The 21,920-nt window shown below is 41.5% G+C and overlaps 1 protein-coding gene across 1 annotated transcript in view; it reads left to right on the top strand.

Annotated features, from left to right (window-relative positions):
* PAK2 (p21 (RAC1) activated kinase 2) overlaps nucleotides 1-16,553 on the top strand; it is a 41,535-nt gene extending 24,982 nt beyond the window's left edge. Inside the window, exons 3-15 of the mRNA XM_086468483.1 lie at nucleotides 2,860-2,960; nucleotides 3,486-3,636; nucleotides 4,513-4,544; nucleotides 4,879-4,986; nucleotides 6,186-6,318; nucleotides 6,983-7,046; nucleotides 7,840-7,888; nucleotides 9,940-10,052; nucleotides 10,570-10,687; nucleotides 12,505-12,604; nucleotides 15,219-15,415; nucleotides 15,994-16,131; nucleotides 16,460-16,553. Coding sequence (XP_086324609.1) covers nucleotides 2,860-2,960; nucleotides 3,486-3,636; nucleotides 4,513-4,544; nucleotides 4,879-4,986; nucleotides 6,186-6,318; nucleotides 6,983-7,046; nucleotides 7,840-7,888; nucleotides 9,940-10,052; nucleotides 10,570-10,687; nucleotides 12,505-12,604; nucleotides 15,219-15,415; nucleotides 15,994-16,131; nucleotides 16,460-16,546 — 1,391 coding nt within the window. The 3' untranslated portion in view covers nucleotides 16,547-16,553. The remainder of the gene's footprint in view (nucleotides 1-2,859; nucleotides 2,961-3,485; nucleotides 3,637-4,512; nucleotides 4,545-4,878; nucleotides 4,987-6,185; nucleotides 6,319-6,982; nucleotides 7,047-7,839; nucleotides 7,889-9,939; nucleotides 10,053-10,569; nucleotides 10,688-12,504; nucleotides 12,605-15,218; nucleotides 15,416-15,993; nucleotides 16,132-16,459) is intronic.
* The last annotated feature ends 5,367 nt before the right edge of the window (nucleotides 16,554-21,920 follow it).

The raw sequence follows: 21,920 nt of genomic DNA, 5'->3' as shown, positions 1-21,920 counted from the left end.
CGAGGTCCCTCCTGGCCAGCTTCATTATACCTATTGCCACGGCTCTGCTCACTGCCCATGTCCACCTCTTGGGAGGTTTCTCTAGTGCAGGAGGTGGCATTGGGGAAGGTGCAGATGGTGAGGTTTAGCAAATAGAGAGTTTCTGCCCCAAGTCTGAGCTAGTTCTGCACTGAAATAATCGTAAGAGTTTGAAGGGATTATTTCATGACCTAGTCAGGGAAGTTTTTTTTTTTTCCCCTAGTTCCAGTTCCATTGTTTAGGATAAATGAAATAATAGTCATCTTTTTACTAGAGTACTTAATTGCCATGAATTTCCTTGGCTAGACTTGAAGTCCAATGAAACCTGCATGTGTTTTTGGAAAGCTTTAAAACAGTCCCCCAACACAAGAAATGTTTGTCTTTGAGCAGAGCTTATTAAAGGAGGTGCTGTGGGGCATCGCCCAGGACCCAGGATGGTGACGGTGACATGCTCAAGGCTGGTGGCTCAGGGCAGGTTTCAGTGTTGTTACAGCTGCGGCTTGGTAATGTGGAGTGTACCATCTGGGGTCATCTACCTACTATGGCCAGGCTGTGGAGAAACACCTGCCTGTCTCGTTTTGCAGAGCTTGGCTGGTGGGGTGCGAGGGAAGCTTGAGGGTGGGTTTGCAATGCAGGAGGGTGTGTGAAGTACCTTGGGTGATGCCTTTCTGGCTGCCTGTGGCTTCATCAGGGGAAGAGTCCAGTTGTATTTGAGGCACTTTCTTAATCTGACAGAGCAATTTGACAATTTACCAAATCCTTCTGAAGGACCTGTGTCTTCTGCCTCCCGGGAACAGGGGGGACTATGCTTCTGTCCTGGCAGGGCCAAGGGACCACATCTTAGATTCACTTGCTGTTTGAAACGAGAGTTGCCCTTTATCAAAGGGATTCCCATTTAAATACAGAACTGTGTTGCAGACATAATCGGAGGTTGCAAAGCAGTGTGGCCTCACAGTGGCCTTGTTTGCAGAGCTTCAAGTATGTCCTGCCAACACAGGACTCGAGGGACTTCCCTCTTGACTGAAGCTTGCTGCTAGTGTTTGAAGTACTGCTCTGATCTGCTGTTCCTGTGGGCAGAGGAGTGATTTTTTTTTTTTTTTAGTCTCCTTGCTTAGCCTGCTGTGTTTTTGGAAGGAGTGAGTTTATTGTGCAGGATATGCTGGAGGGTTTGAGCCCAGCTCCTGTTCCCTATGTGTCAAGTGCTCCTGAACAGGAACCTTCCTGAGGAATTTTTTTTTTCTTTTTGTCTTTTGCTTTCACGTAAATAACTGCAAGAGATTGGGAAGAAACAGTACTTTCCTTAAAGGTTTTCATGTAAGCAAGTTTCTGCTCTCCTGTGACTGAATGATGTTAATGAGGACATTTGACAGTCCGTTTGCTTTTTGGCTTTGACCTGTGCAGCCATATTAAAGATATCCTGTTTATAATAACCATGTCTTTCCACTGCATTGTTCAGCTGGAGGCAGCCCACATGGCTTTTCGTTTGTAAGTATTGTCCTCCGCTCCCTGTCCTTCCTCTCCCGCCAGTGTGAGGGGATTTCAGACTGATTCTCTGGCTCTGAGCAGCGCAATCTATACTTGCCCCGTGGTCAGTAACTTTTTACCATGTAGTAATGAAGAGGGTGCTGGTTTAGCTGCTCTTTTCCTGTACTGAAACTACATGACTTTTAATGTGAATTTAAAAACAAAATAAAACAAACATGCTTTTTGGACATACAAATGGTAATCAAGTTAGATCGCAAAATGGTGTGCTGCTTTCCTTTGTGGTTATGAGCACTACGGCATTCATACTGGCTTCATGCATACTACAATAAATGCAGCTGATTCAGCTATATGCTTTGCAAGCCCACAGGCGTTCCCAGGATTACATAGGCACTTTTCTTAGTATCAGGTTAGACACGTTCTACAGCTCGCTGCCAGGCCTCTGCCCTTCAGCAAGGACCATGAGATGAGGCCTTGAGCATCATCTTTCTACCTGGAGAGCAAACAGCAAGTACGCTCCTCTATTCTGGCAGGGAAAGAAAGCAGGGCTCAGGCTTTTTTGCAAGAGAAAGAAAATAGGTTCCTGAAGCCTTCCAATTTAACTACGAACTTTTTCTGAGTGAAGGGAACAGAATGGTGTATTTTCTATTTAGAGTTAATTACAAATTGTCTTCCATTTTTATTTATTTTCTGTCAGAAGAAAATAGAAGCCCAAGCCCCAGGCATTATAAAACATCTTATAAATTTAATTGAATCTAGGTTGGATTGTGCATGTGGTCCTTCTCTTTATCTGTTCCAGCTTCTGGTACTTATTATGCTTGCCTTTTTTTTTTTTTTTTTTTTTTTCCCTCTTCTTCCCCCCTGCCCTTTTAATTTAAATTGCTCTGAGGCTATAAACTCTTATCTTCATCCCAGGAAGTCCTAGTTTGCATTAATTACCTTGAATTGAAGCAATGAGGCAACTGAGTTTTACCTGTCTTTAGGGTGAACTTGAGGTTGAACTGAAATTGTCTTTGGTGGTGGTGTTCTTAATCCGTATTAAAATATCCTTTTTTGCATTGTAAACATTTCATATGTTTAGATTTCATATGCTCAGCAGAGCTCCTTGCACTCTGGTGCCCTTAATCTCTTATTTACTTGCTACTATAGTATAAATTATTTGAATGAACAAGTTGTTGATTCTTATATGAAGTCTATACCAACTTGAAAATACCAAATCACTGCACTGTGTATGTAAATCCTTCCATCCAGTAAACATTACATTAATCTTAATGGTTGTAATGCTTGAATTGATTATATTAAATGGAGACAATAGGACTTTAAATCTTTGCTCAGTAGATCTTTGGATGACTTTTTCAGGAAGCAAGAAGAAGGAAAAGGAAAGGCCAGAGATCTCCCCACCATCAGATTTTGAGCATACCATCCATGTTGGCTTCGATGCTGTTACTGGAGAGTTCACTGTAAGTTATATGAGCCTTGGAGTTGCTCAGAAGACAGCTATGAGTCAGTGCTGCAGTGAAGCCATTGTGACGTTTTAGAATAAAGTGCGAGTTAGTCGTTGTTTTTATCAAAAACATAATTCTACTGTGTATTTGTACAGCATGCAGAGTAATGAAATGGTGACCTGTTGGTGCTTCTACAGTGTAAATGTTAGATCTGGTGCTTTGTGTCACCTGGGAGAGCCTTCTCTGAGAAACCCTCTTCAGTTTACTTTCATTAGTGGGTAATGCTGGTTCTCTGGAGCGCTTGTGTATTCCAGTTCCTCACATCTGGCGTAATACACCTGAAAGAGGTGATGTCATGTTGGCACAGTGATTTGTGTTGTGTCACCTATGGACATATGGCTCCCCGTTAAAACCCTATTCTACTTGCCTGTATGTTTAAGGCTGTGCGTGTTATGCTTTTTATAGAGGAAAGAAATTTGTTCTGCTTTTTAAAAATCTTAAATACTAGAACGATGCTTGAAACAGCCTGTTTTTTTTCAGGGAATGCCAGAGCAATGGGCTCGCTTGCTTCAGACCTCAAATATCACAAAGCTAGAACAGAAGAAAAACCCCCAGGCGGTACTAGATGTGCTGAAATTCTATGACTCCAAAGATACAGCAAAACAGAAGTATCTGAGTTTTTCTGCCCCAGGTGAGATCCAAGTGTGTGCAGGACATTAGAGTAGTTGGACATTTGGAACAGTCTTTCTCTCTTTCAGAACAATAAATCAGATTCAAATGCTGAAAGAGCAAGCTACTTTTCAATGAGGAACAAATATTTGAAGATGGATTTAAAACTTGCTGGAAACTGGCGTTGTCCAGTTAATTTCCTGTTTTAAGTGGAAAGGGGAAGAAGTGGAACTGGATAATTCAAAATAGCAGCCAAAATTAACTTTAAGGGGCTGTGTTTATGAACTGGGGCTATGAAACTGTGATTAATTGGTTTCATGCTGGAGACCTTGGCTCCTCCTGTCTGTGACTGAAACAGCTGTCTGTGAACCTGATGTCACTGTGTGGTGCAAAGTAAGTTGTGGCTCCTAGATGGGGGAGGTATGTGGGGTGCTGAGAGAATGACAGTTCTACAAGCAGATGCAGTTTTACCTACGTTTCTTCCAAATTATTTCTGAAAATAGCTTAGTAATAAGGCTTTGTAATATTCTCATCCTTAATTCAAGATCCTGCTAAGGGAACAGAAGTAGCCATTTGATCCTGATTTCACACCTCAGTAAGACAGAACACCTATGTGTGACGAGCAGTGCTCAGTTTGGAAAATGGTGTGTGGGTACTCAAGTGACATGATGAGCAAGTTGGGAAATGAGTGGGTTTGCCTGCCCTTAGGGAAGGATTTAAAAACTTACAGCTTCCTTCTGCATGGTCTTACAGGGCAATACTTGTTTCTTTTATCTGTGACCATGAAATTTTGCTTTCTGAGGGGTGAAAAAAAATCTCCAAAGCAGTCTTTACTCTAAAGTTCACTTTTTATTATTTTTCTGATGATTTTATGTGTTCTGCTATTTGTTCTGTCTAGAAAAAGATGGTTTCCCTTCAGGAACACCGACGGTGAGTGCCTTTACTATCCTTTGTCTATTCTTAGGCACGCACAAGTTCATGTCTTCTGTATTTGTTATACACTGAACCTTGTAGTATAAAACAAAATAAAAATTTTTTGTGGAATAAAAGCATAAATTGGGGGGGTCAACAGAGCATATTTCACTGGATCAATACTATTTGAGTCTCATAATGAAATGTAATAGGGCACTTAAACCACTCAACCAATCCTTCTCTTTTGACATCAGTAAGAATTCTTTTAGATTCATGGGGGGGGGGGGGGCAGAGCAAATCTTTAACACTGTGAGGGAGACAAATTTTTTTTTTAACTTTGGTAAAAATGTAGACCAATACCAAAGGTTCAGAACCATCAACAGCTGTGGCAGATGATGATGAGGATGATGAAGAAGTTCCTCCTCCTGTTATTGCTCCACGGCCAGATCACACAAAATCGGTGAGAAGCTGTAAAATTTATGGTATTACAGAACTTAGTCTACTTCTGTATTCTAGCAAAGTGTTATATTTGTGAAATGAGCTGTTGTAAGTTTTTAGGGAAAAGTTCTGGGGTTTATTTGAGTTTGCTAAGAAAACACCTAACTTCTGAATATCAATTGGATCAGAAGTCTTGAAGTTAATGCTGATTCGAAGTTGTGTGGAAGGCATTCGGTTGTGCTTATCCTTCAACACAACATGTGAGGCGGAGGCTTTTTAGTCCTAAAAACCTGTAGCTAGTTTCTGTAATTTTGCACAGTACGGTGGTACAAGTGTAGTGTGTTTGATTTTCTTTATTTTATTTGATTGCAGTGTGATAACCTCGCCAAATATATTACCTAAACCCCAACCAATTACAATTTAAGATCTGAAAGCCTATTTCCCTCACAAAGTCATCAGCGTTACATGAAAAGTTAAATTCTTAAGAAGTTAATTAGGTTTTATTGTAGTTGTCCTGAACTACACACCTTGTTAATAATGTCCCAGGGATCCCAGTTACCCCAGCTCATTCTTTTGACTGTGGTATGTGTGCATTTTGCCACTCTGATGCCCACTTATTCTCACTCCAGAACTGCGAATGTGAATTGTATTTCTTTGTCAAGTGCTACTGCTTTATAATTGCCCTACTGGGTATGTAGACATCATGTGACAGGTCTACAGTTTGATATTTCTAAGGTAGCTGTGTATGTCTGTGAACAGCTCAGGAGGAAATGAAGTAAAGCTCCAAGAAAATGGCCTAATTTGGGAACAACTTGGAAATTTCTGAGAGTCTCATGCTGCTTTTCATGGCAAAGCATGAGTCTTTTCCTTTAGATCTTAGTAGTAGTTGATCTTGCTATTATATAGTGATTTCTGTTCTGTTAACTAGCGTGGGTTATAAAGAATAAGCAGGTAGAAAACCTTCAAAACATCTGTCTCTGGAAGTTAGTTATCTATCTCCTAGCATCTGCTCTGTTCAGGAGGTGCCTGGGTCTTTCTTTCAGAGGTCAGTAGGGTTGCCAGCATCTTGACTTACTGGATTTAATATTTCTCAGATCTAATTTTTGCCTTCGACTTGTTATGTAAAATGGTGCTTAGGGATCTTTGAAGAACTGTGATTGTTTTCAGCTGAAGGTCAATGATTGCAAAGAAAGTGCTTAGTTAAATGATCTCTCTTGACAGATTTATACACGGTCTGTAATTGACCCCATCCCTGCACCAGCCAATGACACTTCCGTTGACAGTGTGACGAAATCAGGTGATAAGCAGAAAAAGAAGACCAAAATGTCAGATGAAGAGATCATGGAAAAACTGCGTAGGTGTTTTTTATTGCAGATAAACAAATGCTTTAGAACTGGGGCAAGAAAATTAATTTTTTTGCCCTCATCCTTATTTCTGTGTAAGGGTTGTGTGAATACTGTGCTTGATTGGGTTTTGTCAGACTGTAGCTGAGAGCACTGCATTCAGATGTTTTGCTGATTTATATGCTTCAGAGGCCTATTGGGTAAAAAAATTGTAGAACAGGTTTTTTTGGATTGAAGTTCAGTTGTGATAACGTGATCTACATGTATAATACGACCATAATAACACAAAATAGTTTCTGCTGTTGCTTGTTCCATCATTATCATGAAGATAATTCTTCACTATATTATGTGCCTGTGCTTAAGTTGAGAACTGACTAGTTTCTGGACTAGGCTAAGCTAATGGGTTTGTCATAACCTCATACTGGGTTTCGCTACATGGAAGACTATTGTTAAACTGAGATACTAGGCGAAATAGCATGATCTGTCTTGTTAAGAGTATAACCTAGCATGATGTTCATCTGATAGTTGGACCATTTGCGACTGGAACTGAACCGGGAAGCTTTGGCTGTTCATGCATCAGCCTTTACTACTTGAGCTGACCTGCTCTTGGAGGTATCTTGGCCAGGCCAGCCCTACTAAAGGGGGACAGTGGGATTGACTTTTTTTTTTTTGTAGGTACTATTGTGAGCATAGGAGATCCCAAGAAAAAATACACCAGATATGAAAAAATTGGGCAGGGGTAAGTGTTCACTCCAATTTTTATTCCCAGTGAGCCAGTGTTAAAAGTGGTGTCCTGTTCTCTATCAGGTGCTGTCATGTAGCCACCACTCCCTGAAGCAGGCAGAAATGTTGGCCGTGATAAACAGATGGTGGAGGCTTTATGCAGCAGTGGAAATTTTGAATTGAGTCTTTTAATGCAAAAGCATAGCGCTCTACCTTCTCTGTGGGTGTATCTAGTCCTCTCCTCTCCTGATAAGATACGTTCATCCATTTTGTAATACAACTGCTGAACAGCGTGAGGGCACATCAGAAGGCTTTCTGTCTGCTAAGCTAACAGTGCTGCCTTGACTAAGTTGTTCTGGTGGTCCTCTGAACCCTTCTGAGAAAAAAAGTATATACAAGTTTTAGCTTTTCCAGCTTTGTTTATGTGTATGCCTAACTCCTATTGTATACTCTTCAAATAGGTCTGTGTGTGTTGTGGGCAGGCTTCCCCTGGGGGAAAATGAAAAGTAATACCTACTACAGAAAGGGCTGCCTGGCTTATCTGATCACAGGGAGCAGCACAAGTTCTGGGGCTTAAACATCCTGAGTGCAGGAGGTATAGCTGATGTCAGAAGAGAGCATGTTTGCGATTAGTTTGTTCTATGTGAACTGACTGGCATTCCTATGATAGCACTTTATTTTAGTAGCCTTCTTTTTGACACAGCTCTTGCAACATCAAGAGCTGACAGTCTTGTGTTTGTGATTCGTCTGTTCAAGTGCGTGTTTGTTACACAGAGACATGCAACTGGATGCAATGGTTTTCTTCACAGGGCTTCGGGTACAGTTTTCACAGCTATTGATGTGGCAACGGGGCAGGAGGTAAGATTTCTGTGTTCATTGCAGTGAAAAACTTTTTCTGTATAAACGTTCTTCTGTAGGTGGCTACAAATCCGAATGATTTGACTAGATTTATTTCTGTGGCTCCCATCTCTGCTATCACCTCTCAGAAGAATGTTTGTCGTAGTCATTTGTAACAGTGTGTGCCTTGTTTTGTAATAATCAGATGATGAAAGCTAAAAATAGTTTTGTCTTTCCAGTGAAAAGCAGAGGGAGAGAGGTGTTCCAGATAGGTGTTTTTAAAACAGTTTACACGTCAAGAATTGTGGGCAACGGTGTCCTGGGCTTTCAGAAGTAAAATTTTGTTTAGTCTTTGCACATTTTGCACTCTAGTCCTGCCTCAGTAGAGGTGATGGATGTGCCTATCTGTATGGAAACAGCTTGCCCCGTAGGATTCTTTGTTATAGGTACAGTGCCTGCTCCACATCCTGCTCTTTGCTTTTACTCTGGTGTCTCCAAACCCACTTGGTGAAATTGATGGTATCAGCAATACTTTGCATGCTTGTCAGCCAGTGGTCATCTCTGGATCCCGGGGCTAAAATTTTAGGAATTATTTGCTTCTCTTTAAATTCAGATTTCCTTAATTTTCCTTTAAATATCCGCCAGTAGCCATTCCTTAGGTCACTGCTAAGTAGTTGCCCTTTCAACAGTAACCCCGTTTACCAGTACTGTAGTGGAGCACCACATCTTGATAAAACTCAAGCCTTTCAAGCATCTCCATATGTCGTCTCTTAATTTGCTTTCTACAGACTGCAGTACTTCAGGTCATCTTACTGACTGCAGGGTAAATTTTGTAGTCCAGTTCCTTTCTTAGACCTCCTCTGTGCCTTGTCAGGCAGGTGGGCTAACAGTTGATTGCCTGCAATCCTCATGTGTTAAATGGGTGCAGTACTCTGGCTTCCTCAGTACTTAATGTCTGAGGATAGATTTGGGACTGTTCAGAGGTAAGAAGAGAAGGCTGAAGGAGGGTTTTATTGCTGTTTTCAATGCCTTAATGGGAAGTTGTAGAGAATATGGAGCTAGACTCTTCTTAGAGCTACACAGTGACAGGACAAGAGGTCACAGATGAAAATTGATGTAAGGGAGATTCTGGTTAGATAGGAGAATTTTTTTTCCCCCCTCATAGTCAGGATGATCGAACATGGGACAGGAGCCCAGAGAGGTTTTGAAATATCTGCTCACTGAGATCTCTGTTCAAAACAGTTGCACAAGAGCCTCAGCAATTTGCTCCACGTTGTCTGTACTTTAAGCAGGGGATTGGACCAGATGACCTCCAGAGGTCCCCTCCAATCTTAGTTATTTTGTGATTCTGTGCCACAAGTTCTTTTCTTTTAATGCCCTCGGCAATATAATGATTGTTTCTACAAGATTATATTGGTTCTTCTGTTTGGTTTTGGACTCATGGGTAGGTTGTCTTGTAAAACTCCGGACCTGCCTCCTCAAAATGTTGTAGCCAACGTGACTGGGACAATTCTCCATTTTAAAGTCTGGAATACTTGTCCTGGTTAACTTATTTCCTTAACAAGATAGGTTTTTATCTTCCCTTCTCTCTCTGGGATAGTTCATTGGCTTAATTGCTTTGAGGGGAGTTCCTTCTGCCTCCCAGCATTCCTTATACCCAAACACTAATTTGGTCAGAATATAGAAAAAAGAATTGCCTTGCCTTACATTGGAAGGCTTTTACTTTCTCAGTTTCTATATGGTTCTCTTCTGCTTTAGGCATGTTGATAGGAGATTAGGCAAGTATCTTTATCTCCTGAATGTTTCCTTTGCTCTCTGTTGTGGCCTTTGTTATTGTTTGTGGATCTCTTCAGCTGCAAGAGGATGATGGTGGCTGTGGGTGCAAGTTGTATCCTCATCAGGTTGCATTCTTTTAAGTTGTATGCTAATAAATAAACAACTTGCCAGCTGCAAGCTGTGCTAAACTCCTTTAATCCTGTTACAGAACTTCTAACTTTTCACTGTATTAAGAATGACCGAAGGGTTTTGATATTCAGGTTTGAGTGATTGCTGTTTTATTTTGTTCTATTCAGGTTGCTATTAAGCAGATAAACCTGCAGAAACAGCCCAAGAAGGAGTTGATTATTAATGAGATCTTGGTAATGAAGGAGCTAAAGAACCCCAACATAGTTAACTTCCTGGACAGGTAAATGCAGACAGCTGGCTGATTCCTTCATCCCCAAGGGTTTCAAGAAGTTGTAACTTGATATACTTACACAGACCTGGAATTCTGGTACCAAAGGGTCTTATAAGCAAATGAGACTGTATTTAGACTGTTATTTAAAAAGAAAAAAAAAAAAAAAAGAAAAAAGAAAAAAAGGCATCTGTTACAGGGAATGGTCTTGATGATTCAGTAAGAAGGCTTCTTCTGTCATGAATGCAGTGCTGCATGTAATTGGGGATCAGTGGTGGACAAGAGCACAGCTGGAGCAATGCTTGTGTTGTGCACGAGATATGCAGAGTGTTTTCTTGCCCATTTAGGTAGTAAGAAGCATGCAGCTTTTATTGTCAGCATTTACTTTTCAGGCTACCTTCCAGAGATTAATTTTCTTTATTTGTCTTGAAGTGCTTATGAATCATTTCATTGACCAGCTCTTATCAGTCATTTTTTAGTTCTTGATCTTTTGATGGCAACGGGCATGCTTTTTGGTTTCTGTTTGCAGTTACCTTGTAGGAGATGAATTGTTTGTGGTGATGGAGTATCTAGCTGGAGGCTCACTAACAGATGTGGTCACAGAAACATGTATGGATGAAGCACAGATTGCTGCTGTTTGCAGAGAGGTGCGTATTATAGTTGATGGGCAGAGGAATGAAGGTGCACTTTATTCTGCTGGGTTTTATGGTATACTTAGGTTAGGACTCATTGCAGCAATCGCTGTTGGGAGCCATTGAGTTATGAAGAATGAATGATACTGAGAGCAGAAATCAATATTAAAATTACAGAAAATAATAAATTGAGTTTAACTTGGAAAATAGGACATTTGCAAGTTTTAACATAAAGAAATTGTGGTGGGTTTTGAGCTGGATGTTTGGGAATTTTAGGTGATGGAGTAAATAAAGATCTTGGTTTTGGTACTTGTGTTGCCTAGTCCTGCTGGCAGAAAGATATTCTGAAGTTCAAGGAAGAGCAATGAAGTTTAGCAGCTGGAAAGAATGTCTTTTTTATCTTTGACTAGCAAAGTATGTTCAAAGGCACCAAAAAGAAAACTGAGTATTCATACATAGGTAATGTAGAAAGTAGAGATGTGGACAACATCCTGAAAGCTTCAGAGCGTTTTCCAGAAGGAAGAAGGGGAACTGTCTTTGCTTAGAGTGTGAAAGTGGATCTGATGAAGCAGGAATACTTTAAGAAACGTGTGCTAAGATAAAGGTGAACTTGATGCAGATTATCCCTTTCTCATTTTCATAGTGTGTGAAATCTGTAGTTCTGTGACAGTTAAACTTTCTTTATGGATTTCTCAGAAAAACAATTCTCCAGAAAATTGTAGTTGGAATAATGTTAAAATTGCAGTAAGATTTCAAATGGAAGAGTTAAAAATAGCTGATGTCACAACTTATCAATGGTTTCTGCCCTGAGGCAGTGCTGGCATCCAGCTCAGGTTTGGTTTATTATGGCAGAAAGAGAAATAATTGTATTATCTGCTGTGCAGGAGAAACTTAGGCTTTTAAAAACCCCATTTGCCTACATCAACATGACGTCTGCTTTTGGTGACTCGCCCAAAGGGAGGGGATGGAAGGCAAACTGGTTCATTAACGTGTATGGACAGGTAATGGTTTCCAGAGAAACCAGAGCTGGAAGCAGAGAACCGAAAGTAACTATTAACGGTAACAGTAATTAACTTCTCCAAGGAAGAAGTCTAACGTTGAACTATTGTACTTCATTGAAACTCTGTTGCCCGGTGTGTTAGATATGCTTCATTCTGCAAATTGGTGCCATTTTGATAAAGCAAATGAAGACACAAAAAACTCACTGGGGACTACATCTGTGCCAGGTTGCAAATGGTAAATGTTCTGCTTATATTAAAAGAGAAAAATATTACAATCTTTTTTGCCTTTTATTCTCAAATAGTGAAGGTAAGTTCCAGCACATTTTTAGGCAGAAAAGGTTTTGATCTAAAACCAGGGCAAAACCAGTATTAGTAACTTTCATAATGAAGATGTTTTACAGCCTTCACTGTAGGAGAAGTTGCATGTGTGTTGAGAATGAAGTCTCGCCAATTCCTCTTCGTGAGACTCGAGGCTAAAAAGCTCTCACTTATTCCTTTATGGTTCCTCTGGAGAATGTGTGGGAAGTACCAGAATTAACATCTGGGATTTTTGAGACTGTCGTGGGTGATGACCAGGAGATGAGGAGTTTAATTTACAGGTTTGTTAAGATAGCGGAGAAACCATGGTTAAATGATTTTTGACCTCGTGAGGTCTGGAGAGTATTTTTTTAAGCACAAGAGCTTCCTCTGCTGGTTATTTTAAGTAATACCTGTTATTTTTGCTCAGCACTGGCCAAGGGTGTAACCCCTGCTATTGAATTTGTGTTCATGTACATAAATTGTGTTTCCATGTGCTGAATATTTCTGAATTATTTTTTTTTCCCCATCCAGTGCTTGCAAGCGCTTGAGTTCCTACATGCCAACCAGGTCATCCACAGAGACATTAAGAGTGACAATGTGCTGTTAGGAATGGATGGATCAGTTAAACTAAGTGAGTACCAAACAATTGATTCAACCTTCTGTTTTCCCTTTCCCCAGTAAACTTTGACTTGAAGTATGTAAATCGGTAGAAGGAGAGTTGGCAGGGAAATTCGAGGTGAATTTTTATTGACTATGAGTTGTAGAAATTCATTCTGTGTTACAAAATGTATAACTCGCAGGTAGCAGGTATTGCAATTCTGAGGGCCCTAAGACTAAGGCTGTGAACGTGTTAGATGGGAAGAATGTTGAAGCAAACCTGTTGCCACATGAGTACGTTGGTAAATATGAAGTAACTGGCACCATACAGTGAAGCAAAGATGTGAATGATTGCAAGAGAAAAGTTGCAGCTGACTGCAGTTGCTTTGTTAGTCTTTTCAGGTTGTCGTGACTTGCTTTTAATGTTTTGCCGTTTTCATTAGAAGGTCACTAACACGAAAATTGTACGTTATTAACCATTTGTATTCAGTCTAGTCTTATGCTGCGCCTGTACTGGGACTCCTTTTCTTGGACTGGAAGTGTAACAGACTTTCATTAGTGTAATCGTGAAATGACAAAAGAAACGACTTGCTTTTCGGGTGACTGTTATGCATGCATGGACTTGCGTACAGTAAGTCAGTTTCTGGTGTGTGTAAATGTGTGTAGCAATAAAAAAATGTGAAACCACTTGAAGAAGCTGTCAGGACTGTTGAGAGAGGTGTATATCTGACTTCTTGGTATGTGGGAATGTGCAAAGGAAAAAGTGACCAAAAAGTTAAGGGATGGTGTTTCTGCAGTTGCGTAGGAATTTGAAATGCCATGAAAATGTATCTCAGCAATCAATATTCCTTAGTGTCGATGGTTTGCAGTCTCATACTGTTTATGGTAAGGAGTGTAAAGAAAGATTATGAGCAACCTGATTTGCTTACCAGCATTGTTGGATGCCCTACTTGCTTGCGTAGGAGGCTTTTTTAAGGGTGTGACGCGTTTGTGCACAAACTGTGTGGATTAAGGGGCTGAAGATAAGTGAATAGCTGCGTTAGAGGATGTGGCAGAGAAGAGTTAGATGCAGAAGGCTCAAAAACGTAGGAGCTGTCAAAGCAAAACAGTGTGGCAAAAGGACAGGGTTAGCAGACTGTGTAAAGAAACATCGGCGCCAGGAGTTTGGGGGAAGATGAGGAGGAAGGAAAGGCAGGAGAAAATAGGAGTCACCTGTAAAAATGTCCTATATGAAGGGGAGGCACTGTAATCAGTATTGAGACTAGCTCTTCTTTGGCTGTGTATTATAGAGCTTCCAGCAGTTGTTTAGGGTGGAGGTGGAAGAAGTTGCACCTTTTTTCCAAGCTCTTCCCCTTCTTTGAGGGAGTCTGGCTTCTGGGAGACTGGTGACAGTAGAAGAGATAACGGTCTGCCTGTCAGCACTACTTACCTACACACACCACTGGTAGGTGAAACTGGGTTCTACATCTTGGCTGTCTTTTCTCTCCTTGCTGGTGGCCTGGTGCTGAAGGCATCGTTGGTAGGTCAGGAGACGTACGCTGCTGTGCTTTGAGTTGAGTATGACACCTTGGTAAAGGCCAAGAAGTGCTGGCCAGGAACTCAGTGACTCCTATAGGTTTGATTTTTATTTTTTTTTGGTTGGTTTTATGTTTTTAAGGCAGCACTTTGACAATCAGGGTGGGGTTAGTTCTTTGTTAATTTGTCCTCTTGGTACAACTTAGCACTTTCATGACTGTGGCTCTTTTGTTAGCACTGCTTGGCATAACACTTTCAAAATCCACTTGAAATTTTAAATTCTCTCTCTCTCTCTCTCTCTCTTTCTCTCTCTCAAACTCAGTGTGAATGATAAGGTAATATCTGTCTCCTGCCTTAACTGTGTTCTTATTGATGCTTTACTTGCCTGGGAAGTCTGGGAAGTGGGAGTGCTGCAGCTGGATAAAGTAACATGATGGAACATGCATTGCTGCTGCACCTGAAGGCTATAGGAATAGGTGACTTTTCTCGTTTTCTTGAGTGTGGTTGTTCTCTTTGGTAGTTACCTTGTGGAAAGGTTTGTTTGTCCAGGTTTCTTCTGCTGAGTGGGGTAGTACTTCACGTACCTGCAGCCTTGTTTCCATATGTCCGTCAGCTCTAGTACCTGTATTTGATGGCCAGATTGCTGTGAAATGTTGAACTCACTAGCTGCACAAATAAAATCTGTTTAGCAGGGCAGAAGCCATGGTTTGTGGATTTGTTCTTTTTCTAGCTCAGGCTGTATAACACACCATGCGCAGAACACTTGCCTTCTGTGTTCTGCTTGATTACTTTTCTTGGCTGTTACCAGTCTAGGATTCCTGAAGGAAGGGCTGGGCAAAATACAGTTCTTCTACAGGGTAATACTATTGTTGCTTTTCCAGAGGACAGAAAGCCTTACCTTCTTTCCACGGAATTCTGCCCTGCTTGAACACCTTCAGGTTTTGTATCTGTCTTGCACGTTGGATTTTGTAATACGGAGAATTAGTGGGGGGGAAAAAAAAAGGAGTCACTCCGCCTAAGCCCCTCTCAAGTGTAGAGGAGTAGAATTACTGTGTAGAATAGAGAAGTTGTCTAGGAAGCCCCCTTGTTTGGTGTACACCAATTTAACTTTTTAAAATTCTGTTATCCTACAGCCGACTTTGGTTTCTGTGCTCAGATCACCCCAGAGCAGAGCAAGCGTAGCACTATGGTTGGAACTCCTTACTGGATGGCTCCTGAAGTGGTCACCCGGAAAGCCTATGGCCCTAAAGTGGATATCTGGTCTCTGGGCATCATGGCTATTGAGATGGTGGAAGGAGAACCCCCGTACCTCAATGAAAACCCCCTGCGGGTAAGAAGCCCTGACGTGGCTAGAACTGTTTGTGGGTGTTTACTATGTGAATGTTTTCAGTAATTGTTCATTAATAGTATCTATGTTAAAAAGAAAATGAAATGAAAAAAACCAGCAAGCTTCAGCAGTGTGATGAAATTCCTCCAAAAGGAAGACAGCTGTCTTGAATTTGCTACCAGCCCTACCCTGAATTTTTCTGTTCAAAAGATGAGAACTTGCTTGTAACTAAAACATTGGACTTTGAGCTTAGTCTTCTGTGATAGTTTAGGGAAAGTAAATCCATTAGGTTATGAAAAATGCTGCTTGTGTCAGAATTGGTATTTTCTTTGCCAGAGTAAGTATCAATTGCCAAAAGATTTCGAATGTTATTTTGCTACTAGCAAGAATAGGTCACGACTGCCTATAATCACAGAATCACACAGAATTGATGCATTCTTACGGTTTTTCATCTCATCAGGGTGAGGAGAAGTAGGCTGCAGAGCTCTTTCTTATCTATACTAAGGGATTGCCGCTTAGGCAGGTTAGTTTGGCATCTTTGAAAGATTTGGCTTGTTGATATGATATTCCTCATTTTACAGGCTTTATATTTGATAGCAACTAATGGCACACCAGAACTGCAGAACCCTGAGAAACTGTCCCCAATATTCCGGGATTTCTTGAACCGATGTTTGGAGATGGATGTAGAGAAAAGAGGATCAGCCAAAGAATTGCTACAGGTGAGGGTCAGCTTCTTCTCACAGTCTGAGATACAGAAGCCACAAGTAAGGTCAGCCTGTGATAAACTGTACTGTAACTGGCACCCTTTTTTTCTGTGTTTTCTTCTGAGGACTTTAGTGGAGAGCAGTTAATAAGAGCTACAGTCACCAAAGATTGTAATAGGTACCCTGAAGTCTTACTGGAAATTATTGGAAAATTGGAAAAATTATTGATAGCATTTGCATTGCTTTTCATATCTCGGAATGAAAAGGGCTGTGTAGATATAAGGCTTTTGGCATTTTAAACAGTGTCTTTCACTAGTTTACTGTGTTTCTCTCTTCCTGGCAGCATCCCTTCTTGAAACTGGCCAAACCTCTGTCTAGCTTGACGCCACTGATCTTGGCAGCCAAAGAAGCAATGAAGAGTAACCGCTAACATTACTGCCACAGCCTTCATCCTTTTTTGTTTTTTTTTTTTTTTTGGTTTTGTATTTTACAAATCTTTATAATATATGAAATTGTTACACTTGTGGGGGGAGGGAAGGGATTTTGTTGGGGGGAAACGTCTGCAAAAGGGAAGAAACTCTCATCCAGAAGACACCCAAAATAAATTGTGGCGACTCTTAGCGATCCCTGTCTGAAGTCCAGAAGGAATTGAGGACTGAATTACTGGCCTTTCGCCTCCCACCCCTCCCCCCGACAGCCCAGAAATGCCACTTACTGTGCCCGGGGTTTTAAGGGGTTTTTAACGACTTCGCTGTAACAGCTCCCATTCATTGTACCGTTCTGGGTACTTTCGATACTTGAATGACAGATTCAAGCTTTCAGAGAGCAGTACTAATTTTACCTGCTGATCTCTTTCACTCTCCTCTTCCTCCCCTCTACCTCTTTACTTTGAAATCGCTCTAGTAAGCTCCCATATGACTAGATTCATGGCAAGTGTGACAAATGTGAAGGTACATCTTGCCCTTCATTTCTTTTATGGATTAGCTGTCGCTGTACTGTAGAATTGACAACTTGGCTACTTAAGAATTTGTAAGATGTTGAGATGTTTTTCACTTTTTAAGATGAATATGGAGAGAAGCGGAAGAGAAATATTCAGCTGTTTCTCATATGCCTGTGCTCTGTGGACTTTTAATCAAAGATGTGGCCTCTTTGTATAAACTTAATGGTTGGTCAAGTCTTTGGATGTCAGTTTATGGATATATAGGTAGAGGTCAAATACTTTATTTATGATCAAATGATCAGCTATAGTCAGGGCAAGAAAATAATTCCAGCTGTCTTCCTGTCTGCTCTTTTTTTTTACCATTAGACTTGCTGGCCAGAAGCTTAAGGGATAATGTGCTTGGTGAAGTGAGTGGTTCAAAAACCTGTATTGTATCTGTGCTGACTTGGGCTTTGGAAGTTATGCTGGTGCCTTTGACTTTTTTATTTTACATTTCCCTTCTTTGTATCAAATACATTTTTGTATATGTTGTAATTTTTTTCCCCAAGCAAATAATGCATCAACCTATGGAGTTGTCAGAGTTTAACTATTAGAGCTATTTTTTCCAATTTTGTATGTACTCCATTTGTACTAATGAAATCAGAAGAACAAATGATTGGATCTGAGGACACTGAAGATAAAGGATTTTTAAAATGGTTCAAACAAAAGATTACGAACACCTGGAAATGTCAAAGCGCCGTTCTGAGAGGGGAGAACAGTGCCATCAGACGTTCATGGGGCTCGTTTGACCAGCTAGCTCAAGGCTGAGGAGATGTGATCTGTCACGCTGATCCTTTCTCGCTAAAGACCATTGTACCAGCTAGAATGGCTGGAGTTAAACATTCAGTGCAAGAAAAAGTGCCTCCCTTTGAAGGACAGTGAGCAACTCGGGCGGCTGAGTTCTTGGAGTGTTACCAGGGGAAGTGTGGAAGAGCCTGTGCCCCTGGCTTCTCCTAGTGCTGCAGTCTATACATTTCAACTTCCCCAACAGTTTTAACGAAGAGCCAACTGTATTAACAGTGTGCCAAATGATTCTGTGAAAGAACAACCGTTGCTTTAGTGGGATTTTATTGCATTCCCAGTGGGGCAGGACCTGGGACAGATAGGGTTATGGCTGCATATGGGTGGAGGACCCTGAATAAAATTCATTTTGCACACTTTTGCAAACATTGCTGGCAGAAGATAGAAGTCGTGTTCAGATAATCTCAGTATTTGTACAGTGATAGAGATAACTATGTTTTGGGGACTGGTGGCCAAGGTATGACAAAAGCAACTTTGCCAGCCAGAACAGCGGAGGCTATTTGTGTTGATGGCGGAGGGGAAGTGGGGCTAGGGTCTTGCAGCATCCACTGCTGTAGCTCGCTGGCTTCTAGGAATTGGTGTGGTACTAGCAAGATGCCTTGTGGTGCAGGGCGCTGCAGTATCGCAGCTCGGCTTGCGTTCTGCTCTTGGCATGGTAGTACAAGTGTACGTTGGCTAAATTATGTTAACTGCTGCATTGCAGGAATAAAGCCCCCTAGCTATAAGCGTAAGGATAGTTATGGTTTTAAATTCAAGGAAGTGTCTCATTCTAGGCAAGGAAATCTAGATGCATTTCTGAGGGACAATGGGTTATGAGCTGTGGACACTGTAAACACTGTAATGGCGGTGCCACTGGTTTGGGTGCGTCCGGCTCCCTGCTCAAATGAAGTCGTGAAGAGGCTTGGCTGAGGAAAAAACCAGTCATATCAATGATTCCTTCTTTGTCCGTTGCTGGCAATGGACTTCGTGAAACTCCTTGTGCCAGAGTTAAACCGGGAGCTTTTCTTTCTTCTTTTTTTTTCTTTTTTTTTTGATGGCACAAGCTAGATGGTAAGATTACTTGCGATAAATTTAGTTTTTTAAAATAGAAAACGAAGAAATCGTAAGTAATTTTAACTTATTAGTTCTCTTTTATTGATGAATGAGAATGGACAAATTTTGTAACATGTGTTAAACCAATTTAGTCTACTTAGGAGATGATTTCCAAACTTTCAGCCATCTTAGCACACAAAACTTGGCCCAATCCAGAAGTTACCAAAAGGTATCTTGGCACTAGCTGTGTGACCTGGAAGGGTGTTTAGCTTGGGGGCTGAAAGTGTCCACACCTCCCCTTCCCTACCTGGCAGCTCTGTTATGTGGGGAGGTTTCTCACCCCCTCCTGCCAGAAATCTGGGTCAGAGATGGAGCTGGCAGAAGAAGAGAGCCACCAGAAGGTTGCTGTGCTGTGCTTTTGTGCCTTAGTGGGTCGGGCATCACGTTTCTAATGTCAGCTGGATGTGTCTGCAAGATTAAAAACTGCAAGCTGTGTTTTTTCCCCTGATGGGAGCAGATTAGCATCCTTAAGACTTGCTGCAGAGCCCTTCAGCTCTGCTGTGTCACTAGGGCAGCCAGAGAGAAGCCAGAGCTCGAGTAGAAGGTGCTAAGGGAAAGATTGCACGTGGAAGCGCTGGGATTCCCAGACGTCTTGCTCTCTCGCACGTGCCCGCTAAGATCCTGTGTCAGCATCAGACACGCATGTGACACATATGAAGTGTAATGTACAATGGTGTGATGAGCTGGATATATAGAGCTGGGCAGCCTATGGCTGAGAGGCAAGTGTGCAGGGAATGGGTGACTCCAGGGATTCTCTTGTTACCCGAGAATAAACCTCAACTCTCACTGAAAGCAACTGTGGTGTAGGAAGCATGCACTTGGACCTGCCTTAGGTGTTAATGAGATTAATTGTAGGCTTCCCCCCCGCCCCCGCTCTCAGTGCAGGGAGGTGTGAAGGTGTGGATAGAGCAGATGGAAGAGGCTGGGTCCCTTTCTCAGAGCGGGTGGTAGTTGGGCTGGGGAGGGAGCAAGGAGGTGATTAAATGTCTCTCCAGCTGGAGTTGAATAAATAAATGCCTCTGGTCTGGTTTTCCCTCTGTTCCTCGTGCTATTAATGGAAATGGAAGTAGGTGCAAGCTTTCTTTTTATTTTTTTAACTGTCTTCAGATTTTAATGTTGCCTTTTGTGTAATTTAATCCCATTATGTTATTTAATTACTGCAATATTAACTACTGTATTTGTTGACTTTGTTTAATAACTGTTCTTTCAGGGCTAGAAATAAACTTAAAAAAAAAAAAAACATTTGGATTTTTTCCCCTCTTCCCTGTCATGAGTTTTATACCTTCTAAGACAAGAGTAGCTGAAAACGAGTCCATGTTTAGATGTCTTAATGAGATTAACAGAATGTATTTGTTTGTAATTAAGGTTCTTATGAATACTTTAATTATGATGGAGATCACTTTATGCTCTACTAGCCTGTCCTGTTTCTTCTAAAATTTGATTTACTCATCAGTGGCTGTATGAACCTCATGATAACTGCAAGCTTTCCTTGCTGCCGCACACTGCTGGCAGGCAGTTATACCTCCCACAAAATGCTCCAGATCGCTGACAGGAGGAGAGTGGCTTTGAAATTCCCTTTTCACCCACTGTGGAAGAGAGATCCCTTGCTCTTCTTGTGATGGGAGCAAAGCAAAGACCAGCCTGGTTCGTCCCGGTCTCATCTTCCACCATTTGTGCACCATAAGGTAGCCTTTTGGTGGTGACTGGGGTGGGACTGATGGGCCAGTAAACTGCAGTTGTGGCAATATGATGATGTTCCAGTAGCTATTCTGCACAAGACTGCTTTATTGCACCATGAATATCGTCCGGTATCCTGCCTGTAAGCTTTGTGGCACAGGAAGCACAGGGAATGAGCTATCCTGGTGCCTGCTTGGAAGATGTGGCTCTTGATGAGGATGCAGGGTGTTGACAGCCCACCTAGGACTTTGGATTAGATCGATGGTGCCTCTTGGGAGGCTGCGGAGTGTTGCTCGTGTTTTTCATTGAAACTACAAAAACGCTGTGGCGTGTTGGCATGGCAGTCTAGCTAAAGAAAAGGACATCTACATGAATTTACTTTGGGATTGAGACTGGTTCGTTTGAAATCCAGATGAAGTTTCTGTCTCGGTTGTGAATCTCAAGGACTTGTCGTGTCGTGTGTTTCCCGTGTGTTATTGGGAAATCGTCTCTTCCCCTTTCTTGCATGTTGTACAAGCTTTGCTCATACCACTGACAAAGGGAAGGGAGAAAACCACTTGTTTTCAGAAGCCTTTTCAACCAGACGTGAGGATGTTTTGCACAAAGCACTGTCTCTTCAGGTTAATTAATTTGTTGTAGTATCTTTGTCTTTATATATACTTGACCCTTTATACATTTAAACTGATGTTCTCTAACTCTGCATTTAAGTGATTTTTGCGTTCAATTTGTGGGGGAAAAAGTTGACAAGAGGAGGGAGAAGGTGCTTAGTGGAACTCGCTAATTATCTGAATATTGGTACTTGTGCTGCCTGGAAGAGAGCAGAGTTTTGGCCGAGCGTGGTTTGCACAAGTTGAAAGTTGCTACTTCTTGCTTGATAAATCCTGTTGAGTGTGGACTTGCTCATCCTTTCCGCATACCTGGCCTAGACTAAAACCAGATCTTACTGAAGATTGGGTGTTTAAAACATTCAAGATAACAACATTGGGGGCAACAATTTCTCCCTTTCAGGGCTGCTGTTTGGTTGCAGTGAGTTTACCGCAAAGCTGAGCACAGTTATTTGGACTGAGCTAGCAACACGCTGGTTAAAAACAGAGTGGCTGAAAACTGAGGATCTGAAGAAAAGTGTTTGGTTTCAATGCAGTTCACGTGGCTGGTGTGCGAGCACAGCAGTTGTCTGCGAACGCCTGCTCCCAGGGATTTGTACAGCTGCGTTTTTTTCCTATTTCTATAACTTGCAGTTTGCTCTGAAGATTGT

Source organism: Leptosomus discolor, chromosome 7, assembly GCF_034619465.1.
Source record: "Leptosomus discolor isolate bLepDis1 chromosome 7, bLepDis1.hap2, whole genome shotgun sequence".
Classification (NCBI taxonomy): Eukaryota; Metazoa; Chordata; class Aves; order Leptosomiformes; family Leptosomidae; genus Leptosomus; species Leptosomus discolor.
The sequence above is the reverse complement of the archived record's forward strand: the minus strand, read 5'-3'. Positions and strand labels throughout refer to the sequence as shown.